Source organism: Sitophilus oryzae, unplaced genomic scaffold (assembly GCF_002938485.1).
Source record: "Sitophilus oryzae breed Bouriz unplaced genomic scaffold, Soryzae_2.0 scaffold_1111_pilon_pilon, whole genome shotgun sequence".
NCBI lineage: Eukaryota > Metazoa > Arthropoda > Insecta > Coleoptera > Curculionidae > Sitophilus > Sitophilus oryzae.
Genome location: NW_022145740.1, coordinates 3,718,952 through 3,743,498, shown reverse-complemented (window position 1 = coordinate 3,743,498; position 24,547 = coordinate 3,718,952). Strand labels below are relative to the sequence as shown.

The 24,547-nt window shown below is 29.8% G+C and overlaps 1 protein-coding gene across 10 annotated transcripts in view; it reads right to left on the bottom strand.

Annotated features, from left to right (window-relative positions):
* Positions 1-7,079: 7,079 nt before the first annotated feature.
* LOC115882167 (MAP kinase-activating death domain protein) overlaps positions 7,080-24,547 on the bottom strand; it is a 121,683-nt gene continuing 104,215 nt past the window's right edge. For 3 of the 10 annotated variants that reach the window (XM_030900051.1, XM_030900077.1, XM_030900068.1), the window contains 9 exons: positions 24,403-24,543; positions 22,710-22,961; positions 20,814-21,053; positions 20,290-20,562; positions 18,166-18,333; positions 16,365-16,373; positions 12,964-13,036; positions 12,162-12,208; positions 7,080-9,088 (listed from right to left, as the gene is read on the bottom strand). In XM_030900051.1, coding sequence (XP_030755911.1) covers positions 8,576-9,088; positions 12,162-12,208; positions 12,964-13,036; positions 16,365-16,373; positions 18,166-18,333; positions 20,290-20,562; positions 20,814-21,053; positions 22,710-22,961; positions 24,403-24,543 — 1,716 coding nt within the window. In that variant the 3' untranslated portion in view covers positions 7,080-8,575. Of the gene's footprint in view, positions 9,089-10,751; positions 10,853-12,161; positions 12,209-12,963; positions 13,037-16,364; positions 16,374-18,165; positions 18,334-20,289; positions 20,563-20,813; positions 21,054-22,709; positions 22,962-24,402; positions 24,544-24,547 lie in introns of all 10 variants that reach the window. The other 7 variants (XM_030900059.1, XM_030900102.1, XM_030900126.1 and 4 more) reach the window with 3 other exon arrangements.

The following is a 24,547-nucleotide window of genomic DNA, read 5'->3' as shown; positions in this document are numbered from 1 at the left end:
GGCGTCGCGTAGAGCGCGACTAGCGGGAGGCGGGGACTAAAACGGATGCGGAAATAAAAGCAGTAAAATATGTACCGGGTCATTTAAATTTGCGAAACAGCGCCCTCTCACTACAGATGCTAATTTTCCAAAGAAGTTTGATCTGTCCAGAGATCCGGCAGGCCTAATTCCCATATGCGCTTGATCGTCTCGTAGTTGTCTCTGCTGATGCCTCCGCGTCGGCGTAGCGCGTATTTGTCCGTCGGCGGAGGGGGCGTGGCTTGTTCGGGTGGTAGTTCTTCCGGAACTGGTCTACTTCTCTGTGCTGCTACTTTGGTCCTAGATATAGCTGGATGCCAAATTCTGTTAAGGTAGAACGTTTCTTCCTTCCTGTTGAAATTATTTGGATGTTTGTGAATTTCAACAGCTTCTCTGACCAGACGAGGATGATATCCAGATGTTGTGGCAATGACTTTGGGTGTCTTTGAATTGGATTTTGTGGTCACCATCTCTTAGAGCATGTTCTGCTACGGCTGACTTCTCTGTTTACCCTAATCTGCAGTTTCTCTTGTGTTCCGTAAGTCTCGTTTCTACTGAGCGTTTGGTAATTCCAATATATACGCTACCGCAGGAACAAGGTATACGGTAGATCGCTTCAGAGGATAATGGTTCTCCTTTGTCTTAGTTCCTCTTGGATGTGTTCATTAGCACAGATACGCCATTTAAATAAAGCCTTTCTTGCCAATGGCTATAATGACAGAGAAATAAAGGCGGCGGCGGCGCTGGCCCCAAGGCAGAGGAGACCTGACGTCAATGAACAGGAAAACATCATTAATAAGGCCTTCCTTCCATATGTTTCCCAGGTCACCGATAGGATTGGTAAAGTTCTCAAGAAGCATAACATCAAAACCATATACAAACCTACCCGGAAAATAAGGGACTTCTTAAGACCAGCCAAAGACAACGTTAGGAGCAATTCTAACCGACGACGGCCTAATAACCCGAAAAACCAAAATTCTTCAAACGATGGTCGCGAAAGCCTAACTACTACACCCTGTATGATTTTTTTAAAAATTTCAAAATATGTAAAAAAACAAAATAAATTATGCCTGTCCAAGCGTTTTCCCGAAAGATTAACCGTTTTTTAAATAACAAATATTGAATATTTGAGGGGCGTTTTCACCCTCTTGGAATTTGAGATTCGAGAAACCCCTCCTTATCGAACCTCTACACCTCACAGTCAATCCGTTTGCCATGCATGAGAAAAAACAATATGGCGAAAAATATGGATATTATATATATATATATATATATATATATATATATATATATATATATATATATATATATATATAGTATCATATATATATACTATATAGTTGACTTTCGAAAAATATTTGAAAAGTAGTTTTAAACGTCGTTGAAATTTGACTTTCGAAAAATCCGTTTGCCAAAAATTAGCTTTAAACGTCAAGCAGTTTAAGCAGAATCGTGAATACACAATGGTCATATTTTATGAAACACCCTGTATAAATTTATAAAAAATCTTAAAATATGTAAAACAACAAAATAAAATATACTGTGTGTATAATAGTTTTTTTTCTGAAAAACTCACCGGTTTTTAAATAAATAATATTTTAATATTTGAGGGATAGTTTCACCCCCTTAGAATTCGAGTTTCGAAAAATCCCTTCTTATCGAACCTCTACACCTTAAAGTCAATCTCTTTTCCAAAAATCAGCTTTTTACGTCAAACGCTTTAAGCAGGATCGTGATTAATTAATGACAAGATTTTTCGAAACACCCTGTATACATTTTTAAAAAATCTTAAAATATGTAAAAAAACAAAATAAAATATACGTGTTTAAGCGTTTTTTCGGAAACTTGACCGTTTTTTAAATAAAAAATATGGTAATATTTGAGGGGTGGTTTCACCCTCTTGGAACTGGAATTTCGAAAAATCTCTTCTTATCGAACCTCTACACCCTAGAATTAACCTGTATGCCAAAATTGAGCTTCTTACGTTGAGTGGTTTGAGCAGGATCGTGATTAATCAGTATGTCAGTCACTTAAGGATTTTATATATATTAGTATAGATTAGGACTGATTGGCGTATTTAATTGTTTTCGGCCACTTCCTCTTTCACAAGAAATGATTGCAACTCTCGGTATTTTTTACTTCATTTGATAGAAAATTACATTCTCAATAGAATGACATATCATATGTCAACTTTTGACATTTTCGAATATGGTTTGTTTGAAATTGCGACATGCGGTTCATAACGACAATTTGATTCAAAATATCAAGCGTGTGGTACCAAATTATTCGTAAAAAAATACTTTTTCCAAATATGATAATGAGCCACCTTTGTTCCATTTAAAATATTGAGATATAATTAAAAATACGATTTGGGCATCTTTTAACCGGTCAGGAAAAGACACGAAAAACATTAGACGATCAAACCTATTTTTCCAAGGCTCCTTGATTAAAAATTGGTGTTTTTAACACAACCCTGGCACTCTAGATTGACATTTTAAAATACAGTTTTGTTTTAAGCGAAAATGTCAAAAGTTGACATAAGATATCGTCCCGCCAAAAGTCACTAACTAACATTTTTTCGAACAACCAAATTCAATCACTAACTATGTTTTGAAGCGGAGAATCGATTGCAAAAGTCATTAACTACGATTTCTGGCTATTTATGTTTTATTTTAATACCGAATAGTTACTAACTATAACATCTTTATGCAATGCAATTCATCTTTAGACGCATTTTTCTCGGAAGTAATAAAAAGTAAGTTAGTGACTTTTGGCAGCAATGGGACGATATGTCATTCTATTTAAAGTGTCATTTTCTATTGAATAAAGTAAAAAAATACCGAGGGTGCCATTTAAAAATCCGAAGTTCCGGTAAAGCAGGAAGTGAGCGAAGAAGAAAGAATCAAATCTCGTTTTTTTTTATCTGAAAAAATAAAAAAGTTATAGGGGGTGAGCCACTTTTGACACGCACCAATTGTTTATACTAAAAAGGGAATTTGTAAAATATAGACCCTATCTTTCTTTAAACATTTATTTTTATTTTCACAAAATCTCTGTCACACAAAATAACTAAAAAATTGTTTTGATACTTTAACATATTATACTTTTTAAAATATCTACTTATTAAAATTAAAATGGATTACTTTTTTAATGTTAAGGCATATTGTTGGTGTATAGCATAAAAATTCTTTATTACCATATTTGAATAATAAATAAATTACAGAACTACAATACCATTATAGAAGCTGGTTATTAATATAGTATATTGCTTTTACGTCAGCTAAAAGTAAACCTTTTAGTCCCTTTTTACCTTATAATTTCACTTGACCGAAATCCGTATTAAATTAGCAATGAGAAAAAGGACAACATAGATCAACAATATTTATAAAAAGAGGTTCTCATTTATTGACTTATTTTATATAAATATAAATAGAATACATTTTCTTATTGAAAACAACAAAGTGTTAAAATATATCATATGTATATAAGATTTTTTTTTTCATTTTTCTATACACAGTTAGTATTATTTAATGGTGCAAGTACACACTCGGCGAGGCGACTCGAGGCGCCACAAAAAATTAACGATTTGTACATTGTTATTGGTTAGGACCGTCCTTTTTTGTCACGTCTCGGGTCGCCTCGGCGAGTGTGTACTTCCAGCATAATAATAGATAATTCAATATAGCAAATATCCTTTCTTATTTATAATAAAATTGTATTACAAACATGAAGATATTAAGGTTACAAAAAAGTATCAAATCAATTCAATATAAAAATATTAAGATGTTATCATAATTAAGTCAAAGTTTAATACAGCCATTAAATATAAAATATAGACCTGATATTATGACTAAAAAAATTTAATAGATATGCCGAAATGTCACGTACTCACAACTACGACATTTATTATAATATTTTTCCTTAAAGAAATAACGCTATACAATTTCATTGAGGCATTACTCAAATCTAGAGAAATATATTTAAATCTGATTACTAATATGTGACCACAAATATGTTATTTAGGGAGGCGCTCTTTTTTACTTTTGCGGAACTTTTCTGTTGATTTCTGAGATCTTGTTTGCTCATTGTAGATGTATCTTCCGTTTTTTATATTGTAAAATAATAAAATTAGAGAATTCTATTGACAAAGACTTCGGACAAAAAAATAATTGAAATTTAAATGTTTACTTAATTTTTGTTGAAGTTGATTAATTAGGAGAAACTTGCTAAACTCAAATCAGCCTAATGATGTGCAAAATTAGATTTTTTCTTTGGGATAAGCGGGGTATTGTTAGATTATAGACAAGACGATGATACTTTGATGCCATATAGAATATGTATTATGTGACATAAACAATACCAAGTAAATATACGAGATATACAATGTTTGTTGGAATTTTATAATCGTGATTTGTTATATTTTTCGTAGTTTTTGAATTTATTCAAATATTAAATAGAATATATATATATATATATATATATATATATATATATATATATATATATATATATATATATATATATATATATATATATATATATATATATATATATATATATATATATAATATATATATAATAATTATTAATTAATATATATTAATTATACAATAAATATATATACAGCAAATAAATCAATAAATAAAAAAAAATCTATTTTAATTCATTAGTAGTATTCGGTTTTTAGAATGAATAATAAAAATAGAATAAATATTTTTTTATAATTCGCTAGAAAAAAAGATGTTTAAAGGTAGGTAGAATTGGTTCGAAAAGCGTGGTTATTCGGAAACTAAAAGGAAAATAAATAAATCTCCAAAAATAAAAAAAAAGTTCATAGATATAAACTAATATCAGCGTGATCTTGTTAGCGGCATTTTAGGCGTGATTCTCACTATAACGTAACGCCGCGACGCCGCGCCGCCGCGCCGCAGCTGCGGCCACCGCAGTAAATATTCTTAAATGGCCAACAATGAACATATTTACAGTACATCTGCTGGATCTGTGTCTATGAAAGGAATGCGGACAAAAAACATTTAAATAAACAGCAATATATTTTATACGTCGACTTGACGAGTACGTCACCGCAAATTTGTCGAATTTTTATTGATGGGACGCGTCGTCTAATTTTTTACGAAAAACATCGAGAGAATATCGTTTCCCCTCTCACGGATACCGCGTAGCTACAGATCGGACATACGTACTGTACATAACCCGTAACGTTGCCGTCGCGTTTTATGTCGAGAGGGAGCGGTGCAGCGCGGCGGTGCCAGTGATGCTACGTTATAGTGACAATCGCGCCTTATTCGTATAACAAATTTACCAACTGGCAAAAAAAGTTTAGCCCTTCAGGATGTTGTTCCATTTGTTGTCAGAAGCGAAAAAATAAAAAAAAAAGTGAGCGTCAACGGTTCGTAAAAGATTATTATCGTTTTACGTTATGCAAATTTGTTTTAGGAGCAAAAATCCACTGATAAGCTAATTTCTGTCGGGATTCTACGCAGTGGTGTTTTCCAAAAATATATATATTTTAGATTATTCATTCAGTAGCTAAGTACAGGGTGTCCCATTTTGGTTGAAATCATACGGTATCTCCGTTATTAGTAAAGATAGAAGGGTGCAGTTTGAACAAACCTGTGCCACTTTTTTGTCAAACGAAAGATGCCGTAAACAAAATTTGCATAGCCCTCTTTGTTTCTGAGTTACAGGGTCTTTTTGAAAATTTTGCAATTTGGGACACCCCCTGTATCTCTGTTATTGTTAAAGGTATCGAGAAGGTTAAAACTGTTTATTGTAGAACTGTTTACGTAGAATACAGTGGTGTAGTCTGATATTCTACGAAAAAAATATTTTTAAAGATATGAACTAAAGTTATGTTTTCTTAAATGGAACACGCTGTATATTTATAAATTATATGATCTGGCTTGCCATAAGCTTCTCAAAAATATATATCACTCTATATTTATTTTCACTATTTAGTGCAATATTTAAAAAAATATATTAAAAGATCAAATTTATTAGTAGGCCATGATTGATAATAAAAGAAACTAACGAATTATTAAAAGTATACTGCTCTCTGTCTCTTGTTTTATTTTGAGAGCCACTAATTAATTCTGTATATATTAGGGAAACTTAATTATCTACCGCTGTTCGTAAATATTGGAAGCTATCGTATCGGGACTTTTAAATAATATTCCTCTAGCTAATTTACCTGAAATATACTTTCAGCAAGATGGAGCTCCCCCTCACAACTTAACTTACAACGAAAATATTAGAATTTTATTAAATTATTATTTCTCAAATCAAAGAATGAAACCTATGGACCCATATGATGGCCTCCCTTATTCCTGGAGTTGTCCGTTCTTGATGTCTGATTTTGGGGATTTTTGAAATATGAAAGATATCGTGGCAACTAACACAATGTCGAACCCCTGGAAAATGCTTTAATGATGCAAGCTTTTAGATATTTGCAAACCCATCTCGTTATAATAAATTCCATTATAAAAAAAGAAAAATATAGTCAGATATTCAGGGGTAACAGTTCAAAAGTAAAATATATCAATTCCAAATAAAATTTTAATATTTGTATGACTATTTTAGTAAATACCATTTTGATTTTTTGTTATTTATCACAGCCTACTAATAAGAAAATGATATATTGCAGTAAATAGTGAAAATAAATATAGAGTGAGATATATTTTTGAGAAGCTTATAGCAGCGCGGATCATATGATTTATAAATACAGGGTGTTCCATTTGAAAAAACATGACTTTAGTTCATATCTTCAAAAATATTTTTTTCGTAGAAAAACAGACTAAGTCACTGTATTTTACGTAAAAAGTTCAACAAGAATCAGTTTTTACCTTCTCCATATCATCCATAATAACGGAGATACGGGGGCTGTCCCAAATTGCAAAATTTTCGAAAAGACCCTGTAGCTCAGAAACGAAGAGGGCTATGAAAATTTTGTTGACAGCGTCTTCCGTTTGACAAAAAAGTGGGACAGGTTTGTGCAAACCGCATCCTCCTATCTTTACTAATAATGGAGATACCGTATGATTTCAACTAAAATGGGACACCCTGTACACATGCTTATTTTTCAAGAATAAACATACCAACAAGATATAAATATTATATATTTTATCGTCATTTCGTTATTAGCAATTAAATGTGCAGTCTTTAGAATGATTAGAACTATAGGTATAAACACAAAATTGACCTAAATATGTTACATGCCGATCGATTGCATCGGTTGATAAATTGCCGACATACACGTAGTAAATACTCATTTATTTTTATATAAATTTATTAATCTACACTTTTTCTAAATTGTCATAGAAGGAAAAAAGTTTATGAATGAGTTTAGAAAGTTCTCTAGTGCATAACAGGGTACTTTATATACAACTTATTTTTAACAACACCAAAGTGTCTTACACAAATTTCAACTACTAAAAACCTTTGATATTCCTTTTACCAGCTCTGGCTAGGTAAAACCAGGTAATTTAATAATAGCAAATATACTATAACAACAAAGGGTGTGGTATGGTGGAAATAATTTGGATATTTTTCGTTCGGAAGTGAAATAAATTAAATTAATGTAATTATAAAAATTAAATAAATAAATCTCCAATCCCAATTACTCCAAGCAAGTGGTAATAAATGCGAGAGAAAAACCATAATTGGTTAACTCTAAATTTGTTAATTGAGTATTTTAGTGCTCTTAGAATTAAATAATGATAAAAAAATATTCCCATATGTTTTATGTTTTTAGCCTGAGAATGATAGCACGCTGTAAAATAACATTTTTTAACCTCTCTTTCTACAGTTTATAACAATGTCTCCGATATTCATGACATGACATAATATCTTACCAGGTATATTACACTTTGAATAACCATAAATAATTATAAAGTAAATATGAAGTAATATAAATTGAAGATAAAAAACTAGCAAAAATTCAAAGTTGACAAGAAAACAAAACTATCATTTTTTTTCTAAATTGATTGAATGACGTAGCCGCCATCTTTAATGTGTAAATATAAAAAATATTTAAATCATTCCTTAGTTAGTTATCAAACATACTCTTCAATGATATGAAAGTCGGGTCAAGACCTATTTTTTATTGTTTGCTAATTTTTAAATACCTGTATTTTTTATATTATGACAGATATTTTGTTGCAATACATCTATCATAATATTAAATTATTATTATATTAGAGGTAACATTGTAGTTATGATAGAGCCCCTAACCAACCAATTATTTTTTTTAGTGGTGGAAAAAAGTGGTTCCTCAGAAAACTTTAAAACCTCCATTATCACGTCAAAATACTACAGGCAGCACATATAAATAAGATTCTTCGTCATCTTTAATATTATATAAAAATGCTTAATTATATTCTAATTTACTGTTATTTTTATACAAATATAATAATATTACTATCTAATAAAAAAACATTTATTTATTTTCTACACTAGCCTACACCCACGGAAGACAAGAGGGACCGACACACTGTTTCGCATAAATAAAAGGAATGGAATAACGCTTGTTGCGTGTATGACGTCACTTGTTGCGCGGCGGCGGTGGTGGGGGTTGTCCCAGTGGTAAAACCAGCGAGCCCTGGCGGTAAGGTAACGATGTCCTGCTAGGAACAGGAGGTGGTTTCAGGGAAGTGGGCATCGACAATTGCGACGTTAATGTTTTTGGAGTGGGCGGTTGTGCAGGGGGCGCTACACCCGCTGGTAATGCTGGTGGAGGATAAGTGGGAGGACCACCGATGGGTGTTATCGATCCCGGTTCAGGACTTGTGGGAGGAGGATGGCCAGCCTGGGTGCTGGCCAATAGCTGCGATTTCGGACTGCGGGTTAGAGCTGACAGCTGGGATGCAGTTTCTTCATGCCTTCCTTGAGTGCTAGTCGGAACTCTAACGCTGGAAATAACGCCGTGGGCTTGAGTGGTGGAGGGTATTCTATGAGTGGGTTGTGGTTGAGGAGGCATGGTAAATTTTTCCTTTCCCTCTTTGCCGGCGGCGATGTACGAAAATACGCAGAGAACCGAATAACAGATCTGATCTGCCTGTAATGTAAAACAAAAATCCTACTATGAATATTTTAGTTAGATCACTAGTTATTTTCATTTTTTTCTTATTTTCTATGTGTCATACACTCTTTACAAATCAGAATATGGATAACTTACTTTTTATAGCACCAAATATTAATATAAACTAATAGCTGATGTTTTAATAACATCATGTATTAGAAAAAAAAACTATTAAGTCGGTTTTACAAAATATATTTCATATGAACCTATAATAATCTTTGTTCTGAGTTTGTTAATTATGATAATTCGTTTAACCTTATGTATATTTTTTACAAAAAATCAACTGCCATAACTGTTAGCCAAATAGTTATGATGACTTAAAGATATAAAATGTCATATTATTGAAAAATAAAGGCATCAGAGTAAAATGTCATAGATGGTCAATTCCAAATCGCGGATTTTTTTTATAATACGAAATATATTAAAATTTGAAGTTTAACTACGGTATTGGTGTTTCTTAGGTTACATATAGAAAAAAACATGACATGTTTCTAATCATCATTTCATATCTCAAAAGCAAATATCTATAAAAATTATTTAGTTTTAATATTAACCAGGAAAGTACTGTATAATCCAAAATAAGTCATATTCTCTTGCAAATGGCAATCAATGACATTTTCTATATAATTTTAGACATCAAAAGATAGCGACCTTTATTTCCACCGCAGACTATAAAATAATAGTAGACATAAAATATGTTAGTTTACTTGTTTAAATTGTATTTAAACAAAATATGCTATCATTTTTCAGCACATTTAGACTACTCCTGGTTAGGAAGAAAATTATTACGTACCTTATATTTCTTCCGTCAATTATAAATCATTATTAATAAATAAATACACTAAAACTTCTATATATTACAAGAAATAGTACTAATATTATAAAGAAACATTAAATCTAAGTTTTTGATACAAGCGGAAAATGTACTCTTATTATTGACGTATTTGTTAGAATTAAGACAGAAATGGCGTTTCAGTATTTTAATTAAAAAAAATGAAAGACTTCTTTATTATTTAGGATCTTTAATAGAAGTTAATAATAATAATACCACAATGGTATTATTGACTTATTTATTATTAACATCACTTATCGTACTCTCATAGAATAATATATTATTTATAATAAAATCAGTTTGTGTTAGTAATTGAAAAAAATTAAATATCTGTACCCAACATTATACCTATATAGGTACCCAAAAAAATGTATTTTTTTCGCAATCGCTTATTTCATGTCTTTAAAAGTGCTATTCATAAAAAATAGAATTATGTAATCACTCTAGTACTCATTAAAATCTTAATCCATAATGATATTTTGTAATAATACAATAGTAATATTTATTTCTAAAATTTAAAAAACGTCAACGTTAATTATTCTCTAATATTATTTTTTGTCAATAAATTGACACAAAACAGTATATTGTTTGAAGAGCTAATAATTCCAAAAATATGTTGGAATGGCAAAATATGATCACATTAACTTAAAATTATATAGTTTTGTTAGGTTATGTTTGGTTAAGTTGGTACAACCAAAAATAAATGTTATAATTATAGTGTTTTTATGAAACTGATTGCTACATAATAACCAAAAGAAAAGCGGTATGAGAATATATTTAAAATTAAAAAAAAGTAAAAAAGCTTACATCAAAACTAAATAATATCATGCTCCTGAAGGTAAATTATTTAGGTATTCTGCTAAATTTTCTGCGAAAATCCTGTGGAAACAACGCAACATCTCGCTAGCCTACAACATTCAATAAGAGTAGCATGCAATGAATAAAGAAAAAGGAATCTGCAATAAAATAAAATTTAATGAATGATAAAAATATAGGTGATAAATACCATAAAATATTGGCACACGTGGTGGTTTGAATAAATTCGACTAAAATAAATAATCAATTATTTTAATTGAGAATACAAATTAATATGATATATTTAAATATCTATATTACTATAACAAATTCTAATATTATTAGAGAAATCAGAAAAAAATTACTCGTCAAAGCACATAAATGTGAATAATAAAAATAAAATCTAATAACAAAATTTAAATATCTGAAAATAAGCCCAGGTTATGCCTGTAGCAGATATATTACTTGTTATGAGTGTCGTGTATTTTGTTTTATTTTTATATAAATTCAGTTACTAGTATAATTAGGTATTAACAACAAAATAACAATAAGTTAGCTTACATGTTGTGCCAAAAGTAATAATATACCACCATATGTCTTTTTCAAATATCTTTCAGCACAGATAGTTGTGTAATAAATAAAATTAGTTGGCAAAAATATTTGTTAAATACTCAAACTGGTAGGCCAATAGGTAACCAATAGGTACACCTGATTTCGAAATTTTAAAAACAATAACACCCTGTATGGAAACTTATATAAACATCATAGAAACATATTTTCTAAAAATTCCTTCTAGATCGTATATTCTATCTCAAGAATAACAATGAAATAATATAAAAAGTGAAAAAAAATGTTTTATAATGAAAATATAATATAATATCTATAATGTGCGTGCAAACAATATATTCATAAACGAGTAAATTATTCATTTGACTATTAATAATAAAAATAATATGTTATGACTATTAATAATAAAAATGGATGTTTTAAAATTTTAGAATAAAAAAATAAATAGTTTTCAAATAGTAGGTAACATAAATTGTAAATTGTTGAATGTAATTATTTAAAGAATGTTTATACCGGATAAAAGAAACCAAATATTTAATTCATGAAAAAGGCATGTGAGGACCTATGGATGATACTGGGGCAGAGTAATAACCAAACCATAACAATATGCTATTTCTGTATATATATATATATTATATATATAATATGTATATTCTATATATATATATATATATATATATATATATATATATATATATATATATATATATATATATATATATATATATATATATATATATATATATATATATATATATATATATATATATATATATATATATATATATATATATATATATATATATATATATATATATATATATATTATATATATATACACATATTATATCTTACCATTGGTGATTTGTACTTCCTCTGGATAACTTGTCGTGTTTTTGGATCTACAAAAAAGATTAATTAATTTATCAAATTATAAACTAAATTAATAAAAATTTCTACCTCGAATTTCATAATCAAATTTTACTTTTATATCTTCATACATGTTGAGTCTTAAATAAGTGCAAATATTTTTAGGGCTGGTAGATCTCGATAAAAGAAACATATTTGCTCTTTACTGCTTTCCAAATAAGTCCAAAATAACCGAGTTATTTTATTTTGAAAATTTCCAAAAAACATGATTTTTTGGTTAAATTTTAAGAACCACTGGATCTTTTCTAGGTTTTCTTTCTTGTAAATTTAATCTACTACATATGTTGCTATATTATCAAGTATAATTTCTTGATAATATAGCAACATTTTTTAACTAAAAACTAAATAAAAATCCATTTTTTTTTTAAATTCCAAATTTTCACAAAAAACTCAGAATCGTATTGAAATTAAAATATATGCACTTATTTAAGACTCACCCTGTATATTATATTTAAAAATAACAATGTTTTTCTTTCAATAATCATTGAATATCAAACGAATCGAATTAAAATGTTTCGACGAATTGACTAGAACTATTTTAATATTAAGCTAAATTATATTGAGTTAAAATTATGATCAATAATATCTTAACTTACGTATGACTAACCTAAGCATATGACGAAAAAAAAAAAAACCAAAATAAATATACAAAATTAAAATTTTTAGCTTATAAATGGCATATTTTAAGGATTTTGATCAAAACACTGAACTGTTACAATCTACTTACTAAATTCCTCTATGATAAATATGCTTCCCTTTTGAGTATAGCATTTCCGAATATGCGAGAGCCTGACAAAAAACTAGAAAATAAAATTTTATATTAGTTGAGAATTTACATATACATGAGAAATATAACTTCTCAACGTCCGTGTTACAATTACTTTTCGATATTAGTATAATTGGCCGTGGTATAATTTTTATATATTTTTCACATATTTCCAACCAAAGGTAATTTTTAAAAATACGTCCATATTGGAAAGAAAAAGAAATGTTTTTGAACAACAGGCATCAATCTTTTTTTACAAAATGACTATTAGAATACATATTTTTTTAATAGTATTATTGTTTAAAAGGTGGTGTACAACCAGTCAAGAGAGTTTTATAGTATTATATTTTAATTTAAAAAACGTGTTTTAAAAAAACTGATAATCTCCCCAAAAAATCCTATATGGGTATTTCGCCACTACAAGAAAATCTACAAAATAAAATAGTTATTTTTTGTAAACACTTCTGCGTTAATCCCAAACGGAAACTATTTTACAGAAGTTAGGTTTACAGATATACAAATTTGCCTAACGAACAAAAAAATGCTTAACGTTTCGGAAAGTTTATCTCTTTCCGTCGTCGGAAGCAAAAAAATACAAAGAATAAAGAAAAGCACCATTTAAAATATTTAAATTCAACTACTCGAAAACACTTTATTTTTTTTAACAGATACGTCTACAAAAACCGTGCTGTTAAAATGACATTATATCAAGTTAAACTTCAAAATTAACAATTACTACCTGATAACAATTACTTAATAAGGTAAAACCAAAAAGCCCCAAGTTGCTTGAGCAATATATTTATTTTTATTATTTATTACAATACATAATTTTTTTTCAAGCTTTTTTCAGCTTAAAGCCGGTTTTAGCGACTAAAGCTTGATTTTCATGCATCCGTTGTCCGACGATACGTTGATACGATATTAATTTTATTGGTTGAGTTTAAAGACTTTGATTGGTTAGAAACGGTTAACAAATCGAAATCTTTAAATTCAGCCAATAAAATTAATACCGTATCATCGTATCGTCGGACAACGGATGCATGAAAATCAAGCTTAAGTCGGGATAATTCTTATCAACGACCTAATCGCGGTTCAACACAGTGCGAACGATAGAACAGGTAGAAAGCATCTATTTATTTTATTATTCATTTAAGAACATTTATTTTATTATTCATTTATTTAATACATTTATTTTTATTATTAAACTAAAGTGTTCTGAAATAGTCGAATTTAAATATTTTAAATAGTTTTTTATTTCTTTATTCTTAGTATTTTTTTTTTCCTGTCGACGCGCGACGACGGAAAGAGATAAACTTTCCGAAACGTTAGGCATTTTTGTGTTGGTTAGGCAAATTTGTATATATATGAACCTAACTTCTGAGAAGTAATTTCCGTTTGAGATTAACGCAGAAGCGTGTAAAGAAAAAATAACTATTTTATTTTGTAGATTTTCTTGCTGTGGCGAAATACCCATATAGGATTTTTTGGAGAGATGAATCCGCTACATAGGTATATATATTTTTTAAAACTAATAATATTGGTAATAAAACACAATCAAAATGGATCTATACGAAACCTGGTCTACAAATAATAGATATTCAGTATATCTATTACGCTCAATAGTCGAATTCGGGCAATGCCCGAGAAAAATACGCAAATCTAGTTTTGCGCAAGGAATTCCAAACCCGAAAAATTAATTTTATTCGATTTTTTTTTTGCTTATAGTGTGATTTGATTGCATTGGTTTCACTCTTTTTAGTTGGATTGGTTTAGTTATTTGGCGAGTTGATTAGCGTGATTATTTGGAGGGTGTTAATTCATTGGTTAGTTCGTTTTTCGGGATTGGGAAATATTCCTTGCTCAAAACTAGATTTGCGTATTTTTTTCGGGCATCGCCCGAATTCGACTTTTGAGTGTAACATATCTATTAAAAGTATCTAAACATTAAGTTTAGTTTATATTTTACATTTGTATGAATAATTTATTTTAAACTTTATCGAAGGAAATAATCAATTTACCATCTTTGATTTATAGCATAATTCAATATAATCATATAGCTTTCCAAAGCTGTCCAAATTGGTATATCTTAAAGTCAATTATTATTATCTTAATTTCAATTATTTCTCGGAATAGAAAAGGTCACTTAAACATTTCAATATTCAACAACGTCATGAAGATGTTACTATCAAAGATAAATATAAAAAATAATAAACCAAGACGAAGACACTCCTTGAGAAGAAATTTTCTCATTAATTTATTATTTAAACAAATATACTTCTTGTATCCATTGTTTTAAAATGTAACTTAAATTATTTAACCGAAATGAGTAATTACTTTCTGTTCAAGATTAGTCTGTTCAAGAAGTATATTCATTGTTAAAATAAAATAGAATGAAATGGTTTGTTAGTAGTTTCTAAAATGTATAGATTACTTTTTTGATTAGAATTTTCCAATTAGTTAAAGAATAAGCAGTGAACAGTTTGAATACAAAAATTTGATCAAATCTTTTTACTCATCAATTTGGTCATCTCTTAAGTCATCAATTAAAACCATTTATGAGTTTAATGTCAGATATAAATTAAAAATTGTTATTAGTTTTAATGTATTATGTTTAAGTTTCATAAAATGCTATGTATAAAATTTTTTCATGTCTATTCATACTAAGTATCGTAAGTTTCAACATCAAACAAATAATCTGTACATTTATCTGCGAAGGCTAGAATAAAGATAGAAGCAACTACTTACTGATGTGTAACAATAAAATGCATCCGCATGCATTGAATCTGGCGAACATGCTAAAAGCTCTAGGCAACTTTAGAGATGGTTTAAGAAAAACCTAGATTCGGTTAATAGGGTGTTAGTGTAAATAGTGTGTGTCATATCGTATATTTGGTGAAACACATGGTGCAATTAAATAAAATTTGTGTTAGTTGCCATGCGAGGGTAACTCGCAAAAAGCTGCTACATTGTCTACAATTATCGCGATAATTTAATTTTAATACTATTTTTAAATTTTAGTACGTTTTAGAGTCACGGTCAACATACGAGAAAATGTCTAAAGCTTCGTTAATTGTCCATCATTTCTAAATTCCTTGTGCTGTAGAACAGCTAAATTTAGATACGCTACGATAATCAAGCCAACAGTGCAATATTGTATTTGTGCGCGTTCTAACCTAGCGTATCGACAGCAGTGTTTAACCAGTGCTGAAGCTCTCTAACAATGCAGTTTAAACGTATTAATAATAGAGATGTTGGCACTCTAGTAGTGCTGAATAGCGGAGATCTACAGGGAAAGCGACTAACTAAACAAAAACTATGGCTAAAAACTAACGACCAAATTTAATAGAGACCATTTTTTATACCTCAAAATCCTGCAAGCAGCGTGTCGACGTGGACAGATGAACGAAAAAAATAATCAACAATTAGTATTTTTTGGCAAAAATGGACCATCTCAAAAGTTCCCGCTAAGCTTTCGAAAACTTTCTTGAGCAGTTTCCAGGTTTTGCATTGTTAATTCATAATACATTAATTTTGAAGTAAAAGGCATTTAATTTTAAATTAAATCATTATATAATAAATCATTAATTATATAGATCTGTTATTATTATTCGTACACAAAATATTATTAATAGAGTTTATGAATACAATATTTGTATGACTTTGCAAAACCCCTAACTACTACTAGAAGAAAGATTTTTTCGGTAATATGTCTTAAAATATGACCACTCATTTCTCAGAAATAACAAAGAGAATAAAAAGACATCGATAAGCATATAAGAATATACAGAATGTAAAAATTTAAGTTAAGAAGAAAAATTGGCACATTGAGCAGCATGCAATACAGACATAATTACTATTAAAAATTATTGATCAGTCAGTGTACTGAAAGTTACATGTTTAATATCTAAATACTGTAATAAAATAATATCTAAAAAATGAAAATATTATTTTTTTGGATACAGATCTACACTTAACTTATTTTAAATAACAAGAGAGTAATGTAATATTTAGTAAGTAAAAATAAAACTTATTAAGTGGTATACTGAAAACTACAATTTGATGAAAAAGTTTCTATATATTTATAACCAAATAACTTATGTTGAAATAGAAAGAAAAAACTAATAAAATAAAACTGATTGAGAAGGAAACTGCCATGCCAAGTGATGCCAATAGAACATGTTACAAGTCGACAAAATATTTGATACAAACATATCAAGTAATGACACAATGTATTACTTAGGAAGCTATTTTGTCATTATTGAATTAATGAGTAAAATTAAATGAGAGATGACGATTCTAAAGAGTGGCGCAGTATAGAAGAAAGTTTTGAGTGGTCCTTGCACAAAATAAATGCACATCGCAGGGCAGAGAACAACACTGAAATAAAATTATACAACAAAACTAAAATGGTGTTTTTATGTGTAACTTTTACGTTTTAGTTTTTCTACCATTAAATAAATAATAAATGTATAATAATCTAGCTGTTATAATTTAAAATGTCATATATAATATATAAATAAGAAATAATAGAATATATATAATATAAGATAAATTCAATTGCTTTAAGTAGTATTGCTTAAGAGTAAGCAACTAAAGTAGGTAGCTATTCAAATCATCCACAACAAGTTTACAAAATATAAACAGCAGGTATTAGAAATCAAGCGGTATAAAAAATTTTCAGGGCATTATATTAAATTCAATAAATTAAATATTATTTAATCAAGCAAAAGAACGTTAAAAATCAATATTTAATTAGTAAAATGTATTCTCACAACAAATCTGATAGGATTACTTCCACATATCAACTAGACACTATAAAAATGTCTATAAAGACTGTGTAATTTTATTTTACATGTTTGTAACTTATCTAAGGAAAATCTTGTGTAATTCTATTATCACATGTAATAATTAACTTCGTCAAACTTCTATAAACACCATTTTAGTAGAGCATAGTCTCTTAAATGTTTATTTTCATAAACTCTATATATAAGAAAGTAAAAATTGATGTAAATTTTAATGCACTTTTGGTGTGCTTTTATGTACATTTTCAGGCGATTGAAGGCTGATTTTTAAATGTTCTAGCACACCAATAGTGTTGTAATTCTAGTTCTATTAGTATTCCTTACAACTTTAAGCCTCTACTAAAGAAAAATATTGTTTTACCTTGCTATTTGCGAATAACAATCCCACCCCTTCCATGCAAACTTGTAACAGTCCTCCTTCTCCAGTTGTCATATCTTGAACTGGAAACTCTCCTCCCAATTCTGGAACGCTCTGTATAGCACCACTACGTTCAATTGCATCCTTGATGCAATAATAAACTTGCTTGCACTAAAAATAATATACAATTTTTAACGCAAAAACGTTCGCTAAGAAAACTGGTTTTTAAATATATATTTTTGTATAGACCAGTCCAGGCTGAAGAAAAACTGCAATTGACCATCAAACGGAACTTTAAAGAATTACATTTCGTAAATACAGCGTAAATAATAGCTTTGACATTTAGTATATGAAATATACTTAATCTCAGTTTGAGACTATAGAATTAAACATAATACACACACCCTGATGAATTTCTTAGGAAAGGGTCAGACACAGAATAAATAAACATACCGTGTTTTTCAAAAGTTGCTTATCCTATTTTTTGATATAAAAAACTAGATTAAGTATGTTAGTTTCCCGGGTGAGTCTCAAAAGTGGCTCACCCCTATAACTTTTTTATTTTTTTTATATAAAAAAATGAGATTTCGTATGTTAGTATATGACATAAATTAGGATTGATTGTCGTGTTCATTTGTTTTTTATCATTTCCTGTTTTACCGGAAATGAGTACAACTTTTTATTTTTAAATGACACCCTTGTATATTTTTATTTTATTCGATAGAAAATGATATTCAGAATAGAATGAACATATCATATGTAAACTTTTGACATTTTCGCTTAAAAAAATATTTTAAATTTCAATCTAGAGAGCCATGGCTGTGTTAAAAACACTAATTTTTAATCATGGAGCCTTGAAAAAATAGATTTGATCACCTAAAGTTTTTCGTGTCTTGTTCTGGTTAGTTAAAAAATGATCAAATCTTTTTTTTTTAATCATATCTCAATTTCTCAAATGGAACAAGGGTGGCTCATTAGCATATTTGGAAACTTATCATTTTTTACGATTGATCTGGTACCACACACTTGGTATTTCGAGTCAAATTGTCGTTATAAACCGCATGTTACAATTTCAAATAAATCATATACCAAAAGGTCAAAAATTGACATACTATGATATGTCATTCTATTCAGAGTATTATTTTCTATCAAATAAAGTAAAAATACCGAGTTGGTCGTTTAAAAATCAAAAGTTGTAGATATTTCCGGCGAAACAGGAAGTGACAGAAAACAATTGAATATACATATAAATCCTAATTTATGTCATATACTAACACACCAAATCTCTTTTTTTTATCTAAAAACATACAAAAATTATAGGGGTGAGCCACTTTTGAGACGCACCCGGTATATGACAAAAATCAGGATTAATTAACGTTTTCAATTACTTTCGATCATTTCCTATTTCGTCAAAAACTGCTACATCTTTCGATTTTTAAATGGTACCATTGGTATTTTCTTTTAATTTATTTGATAGAAAATTTTATTCTGAATGAAATGACATAAATATCGTGTATCAACTTATAACATTTGCAAAAAAAATGTAATTTCCAAAAAATATGCTTGTAAGCAACCCTCGTTCCATTTCAAAAAACTAAATTTTGATTAAAAATATGATTTGGTCATCATTTAACAGGCTAGGAAAAGACCCGAAAGCCATTAGACGATCAATTCTAGTGTTTCAAGGCTCCTTGATTAAAAATTAGTGGTTTTAACAGCTCTTTTTTTAAACACAGATTGAAATTTAAAAAACCATTTTTTTAATTGAAAATATCAAAAGTCGACATATTATGACGTGTCATTCAATCCAGAATGCAATTTTCTATCAAATAAAGTAAATATAAATATCGAGGGTATTATCTAAAAAAAAAATACATATTTCCCAGGAAATAGAAAGTGACCAAAAATAGTTGAGTAGGTCAATCAATCCCGATTTTTCATGTACTAACATACAAATCTCTTTTTTTATCTTAAGGAAATATAAAAGTTATAGGGGTAAGCTCGTACAGGTAAAAACACACGGTATAATTTACACATACCGTGTTGCCTACTTGTAAGTTTTTCAGAAGAAAATGATACCAAAAAATTTGCTCTTAAAATTATCCAAATATTTGCTATTAAATTTACCTTCTTGGTGTAGTATTTATGAACTTGCGTTTGTCCACCTGTCCTTTTCCACAAACATAACACTTTATTTTTAGGGCTGTAAGTCATATTAACCAGTCTTTCAAACCACCATCGTTCTATTATAACTCCCGTTACGGACCGTATCACCAAGCCATCATCTCTGACTTCCATGAACCGTAGGTCACCAGTACAATCGACACCTTGATGAACAGTAAAACTTTGACGGTGAAGCGAGCGTGATCCCAAAGGCTTTAAGTCGATATCGTTTCCATTCTAGAACAGAAATAATTTATTAGTACCAGTATATTATAATATTGTGAACGATGTAGTAACATGCAAACTGAGATTGTGAATTTATTTCACACATGTATTTTATTTGTTTTTAATTAACATATTATCTCTTCAACGTGCTGTCTTGGGTATACCAGTAATTATTGTAACAGTGTACCTGCTATTTATCTATGTATGTTTGGCTATTTTTTATGATATATACTACTACTACCTACACTGCATAAAGTACTTACCAAATTATGAACTTGATCAAGCAACATATTCACTTCTTGACTGTATACTAAACCAATATGACTTTTTCCAAGTAGTCTTCTAATTTTTCTCTTAATTTCTTCTTTGTTGCAACTCAGCATAACTAGTACAGCAGTTAAATTATAAAGAATTGTTGCTAATAACCTATCTTCTTCATGTTCGAGTCGTTTGCGTTCCGTATCGCTCAGACCTTTGTATCTTTCCATCATCTCCCTTGCACCCTAATTAGATAATTATCAATAAGAAAGAAAGATTAGAAGAAAGTTTTTTAGGTAATTTATTTCAAACGCTGGAGAGAGGGGGCGCTACTATAGTTTCTACCCCGGTTCAAAAAATTGAATGTACGAGACTGATTGGAAGACATTAAAAACGCAATCTTCAATTTCATGTTTTTTTTGTTGTTGCGTTATTATTGATTACTTATTATTTCACATACATTTAAAATAACGTATATGATAAACATATTGTTTGAAAAGTCCGTCCCAAACATCCACACTGTATAAATCAAAACTACAGGACCAGATTGAACGTACGGAGTCTAGGGAACAACGTTACCACCGACGCTCTTCGGGAAACCATCAAAGAATCACTTCCACCGAAAAAAAAGGAAGAGCAAATCAGAAATCGCTGGAAAGAGCATTACAGCCATGAAAGAGTAAAGGAGCAGCAGAGTAAACTTTATGTTGCATTCGTCGACCTAACAAAAGCCTTCAACTCTGCAAACAGAGATGCACTTTCGGCAATGTTGCAAAAGTTCTGAGTAGCCAACAAATGTCTTACAGTATGTAAAAGCCTTTATAACAATAAGTCTAGAGTGACACATCAAGGATCACTGATGGATTCCTTATTAACAAACACAGAAGTTAGGCTGTGTTGTCTCTTAGCGCCTCTCCAATTTATCATATTCATGGCAGCGCTCTCTATTATAGTGGACAACAAACTGCAGAAAAAAGGATTGGACTGCAGGAAAAAGGATTGGATAGAGATGCGATGGACGGTGGTCTGTTGAGCCCAAAAAGACGCAGGGTAAAAATACGTATAAAATTAATCTCAGCACTACTGAATATGCTGATGACTGCGCTCTAGTTGCAAAAACGTTACAGCAATTACAAGAAATGCGGAACACAATTATACCTGGGCATACGAGGCTTTAGGCCTTCATCTGACCATAAATAAAACTGAAATAATTTAAACTCCCCCGGAAAATCATAAAAATACTATAAAAATCGGAGGAGAACTATTGGAATATGTAGCGGAATTCAAGTACTTCGGCAGTTTGATTTCGGAAAAGGCCAACATCGACTCTGAAATTCAGCACAGAATTAGCAGCGCCTCAAGAGCATTCTGGAAATTAAAAGAGAGGGTTTTCTACAATCATGACTTGAGCACAAAAATGAAACCTGCAGTATACCGATCCATAATAATTCCCACTAAGTTATATGGAAGCAAAACCTGTGTGCCGTACCGCCAGCACATGAACGCATTAAACAAGTTGGAACAGAGACACTTGAGACACCTGGTCTCTAACGTATCGGTCCTTGAAAAAGCTAGCTGTAAGAGTGCTGAAGTCATGATTACTAAATCCCGCTTAACATGGGCTGGTCACGTATGCAAGAAAACCGCCTACCGAAATATCTTCTTTACGATGATTGTTTGGGTTACAAAAACATTAAGCTAGGTATGTTGTTTGTGAGGTAGTAATTAAAACAATAAAAAGGCGGAAACTTCAGTATTTAGGAGAGAGGAGAAATGCAGTAGTCACTACCGACTATACTATAATATATTAATACAAAAATCGTTGTCATCCGTTATAGTAGAGAAATTTAAAGAAGTAAATTTTATTAATAAGTTTCTCTTAAAAAATAAATATCCAATACCTGGTCCATTCCAATCATGTCTCTTTCTTGTGATACAGCATCGAGAAAAGCGTCTTCCCAAAACTGCATTTGGTCCCATAAGTTTGATCTTTCTTTGCCAACTAAACCTTCGAACAGGTACGTTCTTGTAGCTTCAGGTGATGGAGACTGTACAGTATTTATAATATGGCCACCGTGATATCTAAATCCAGTACTTAAGGATGATTTGCTAGACCACACACTTGCATTCCGTTGCTTCGGTAGTTTTGGAAACTGTATTTAACATATTAATATATTAGTTTAGGTTGTATTTCTCTTTCACTCTATAAGTATAATCATAAAACATTAAAAAATACATTTTTAGTACAATCATACTATGGTAAAAATCGGAATATTTTTCATCATTTCGACATGCGACATCGTATATGGTAATGCACTGACTCAGACAACAAAAAACAGACAGTAGAATCAAATGATATGTTTGTCGGACACGATATCATGATGAATCTACTTTACCATTTATGATTATACAGGGTGTTTAAAAAACATGTGCTGTTCCTCATTTAAAAATAAGATATATTTCTATATCAACATAAGTCCGATTCTGCTTTGTTTCCTAGCTAGAGGGGGTTCAAATTTTCATTTTTTAATTGTAATTTTCTTCCAAGAGCTCTTAGCGATTCGAATAAAATTTTGAGGGTAAAATTTACTATAAGGGCTACATATTTTAATGATAAAAAGTGTCGACAGGTTCTCCAGGGACGTGCGTATGGATTATCACTGGAATACTTTTCTATGAAAAACATGTGCACCACGGGCTTGTCCTTGTTATAATTACAAAATTGTATAGGACGTTTAATGCAGATTAAAATTGTACATTAATATTTTGTGGATTTCGATCTTTTTGATGATACAAACGCAATAATTGTGCTTAATAAAATTATTTTATTAAACACAATAAATAAAACTAAAATAAAAATAGAATTAATAATTTTTTTTATTAAATTTTATAATATGTACTGATTTCAAGGCTACCTACAGCAAATATAAAAAAATAATGGGATTTAAGATAATTGAAAAAAGACCTATTTCTTAAAAGTTCTAAAATTCTGTAATTTTAAAACTATGCATTTCGCATTTATGCTTACAGGAACTTTTTGATGAGAAATCAATGAGTACTTCTTTAATACTTTGGTCGGTTAATGACAACACAAAATTTTAGAGGTTGCTACAGGGTGATTCGGGTTTCCGAAAAAGCTCTATATTAGGTTTTTGGTTAATGAATTTCATTTCAATTTTTTTACATAATATGGGGGCAATGCTAGCGCACATTTCGATAATATTTTTGCCAACATACCGGGTGATTCAAACATATTTTCAAACCAAAGTTGTATATTTTAAATGGAATATTATTTCTTTTTAGCTCAGTAGATTTTCCGTTAAATTTCCGTTCCCAAAATACTTGAACTGAAATAAGCCAAAATCTTGAACTGTCTCAATCTATAAAGAAGTTTAGATACATAATAGTACCTATATTAACATTTATTTATCCCAGAAAAGTAAACAATTCACGAATATTCTTCCCTCTGAATTTAAAAAAAAATGTTTTAAACCCTTTCGCACTGAAATAATATGATATTCTTAAAAATCAGTAAAATAAATCAGTAATCTAAAATCAGTAATATAAATACAATAATGTAGTTAAAAAACTTACTTGCAAAGTTTCAACTTCAGTATCGGAAACAGTCGATCTAAAGGATGATTGACCCCCACCTCTATTTAGTCCACATGCCGGGCCTGTTGTAATTGAGCCGGGAGAAATTGTACCACCTGATCCATGCAACGTACCTTCAGCCTAC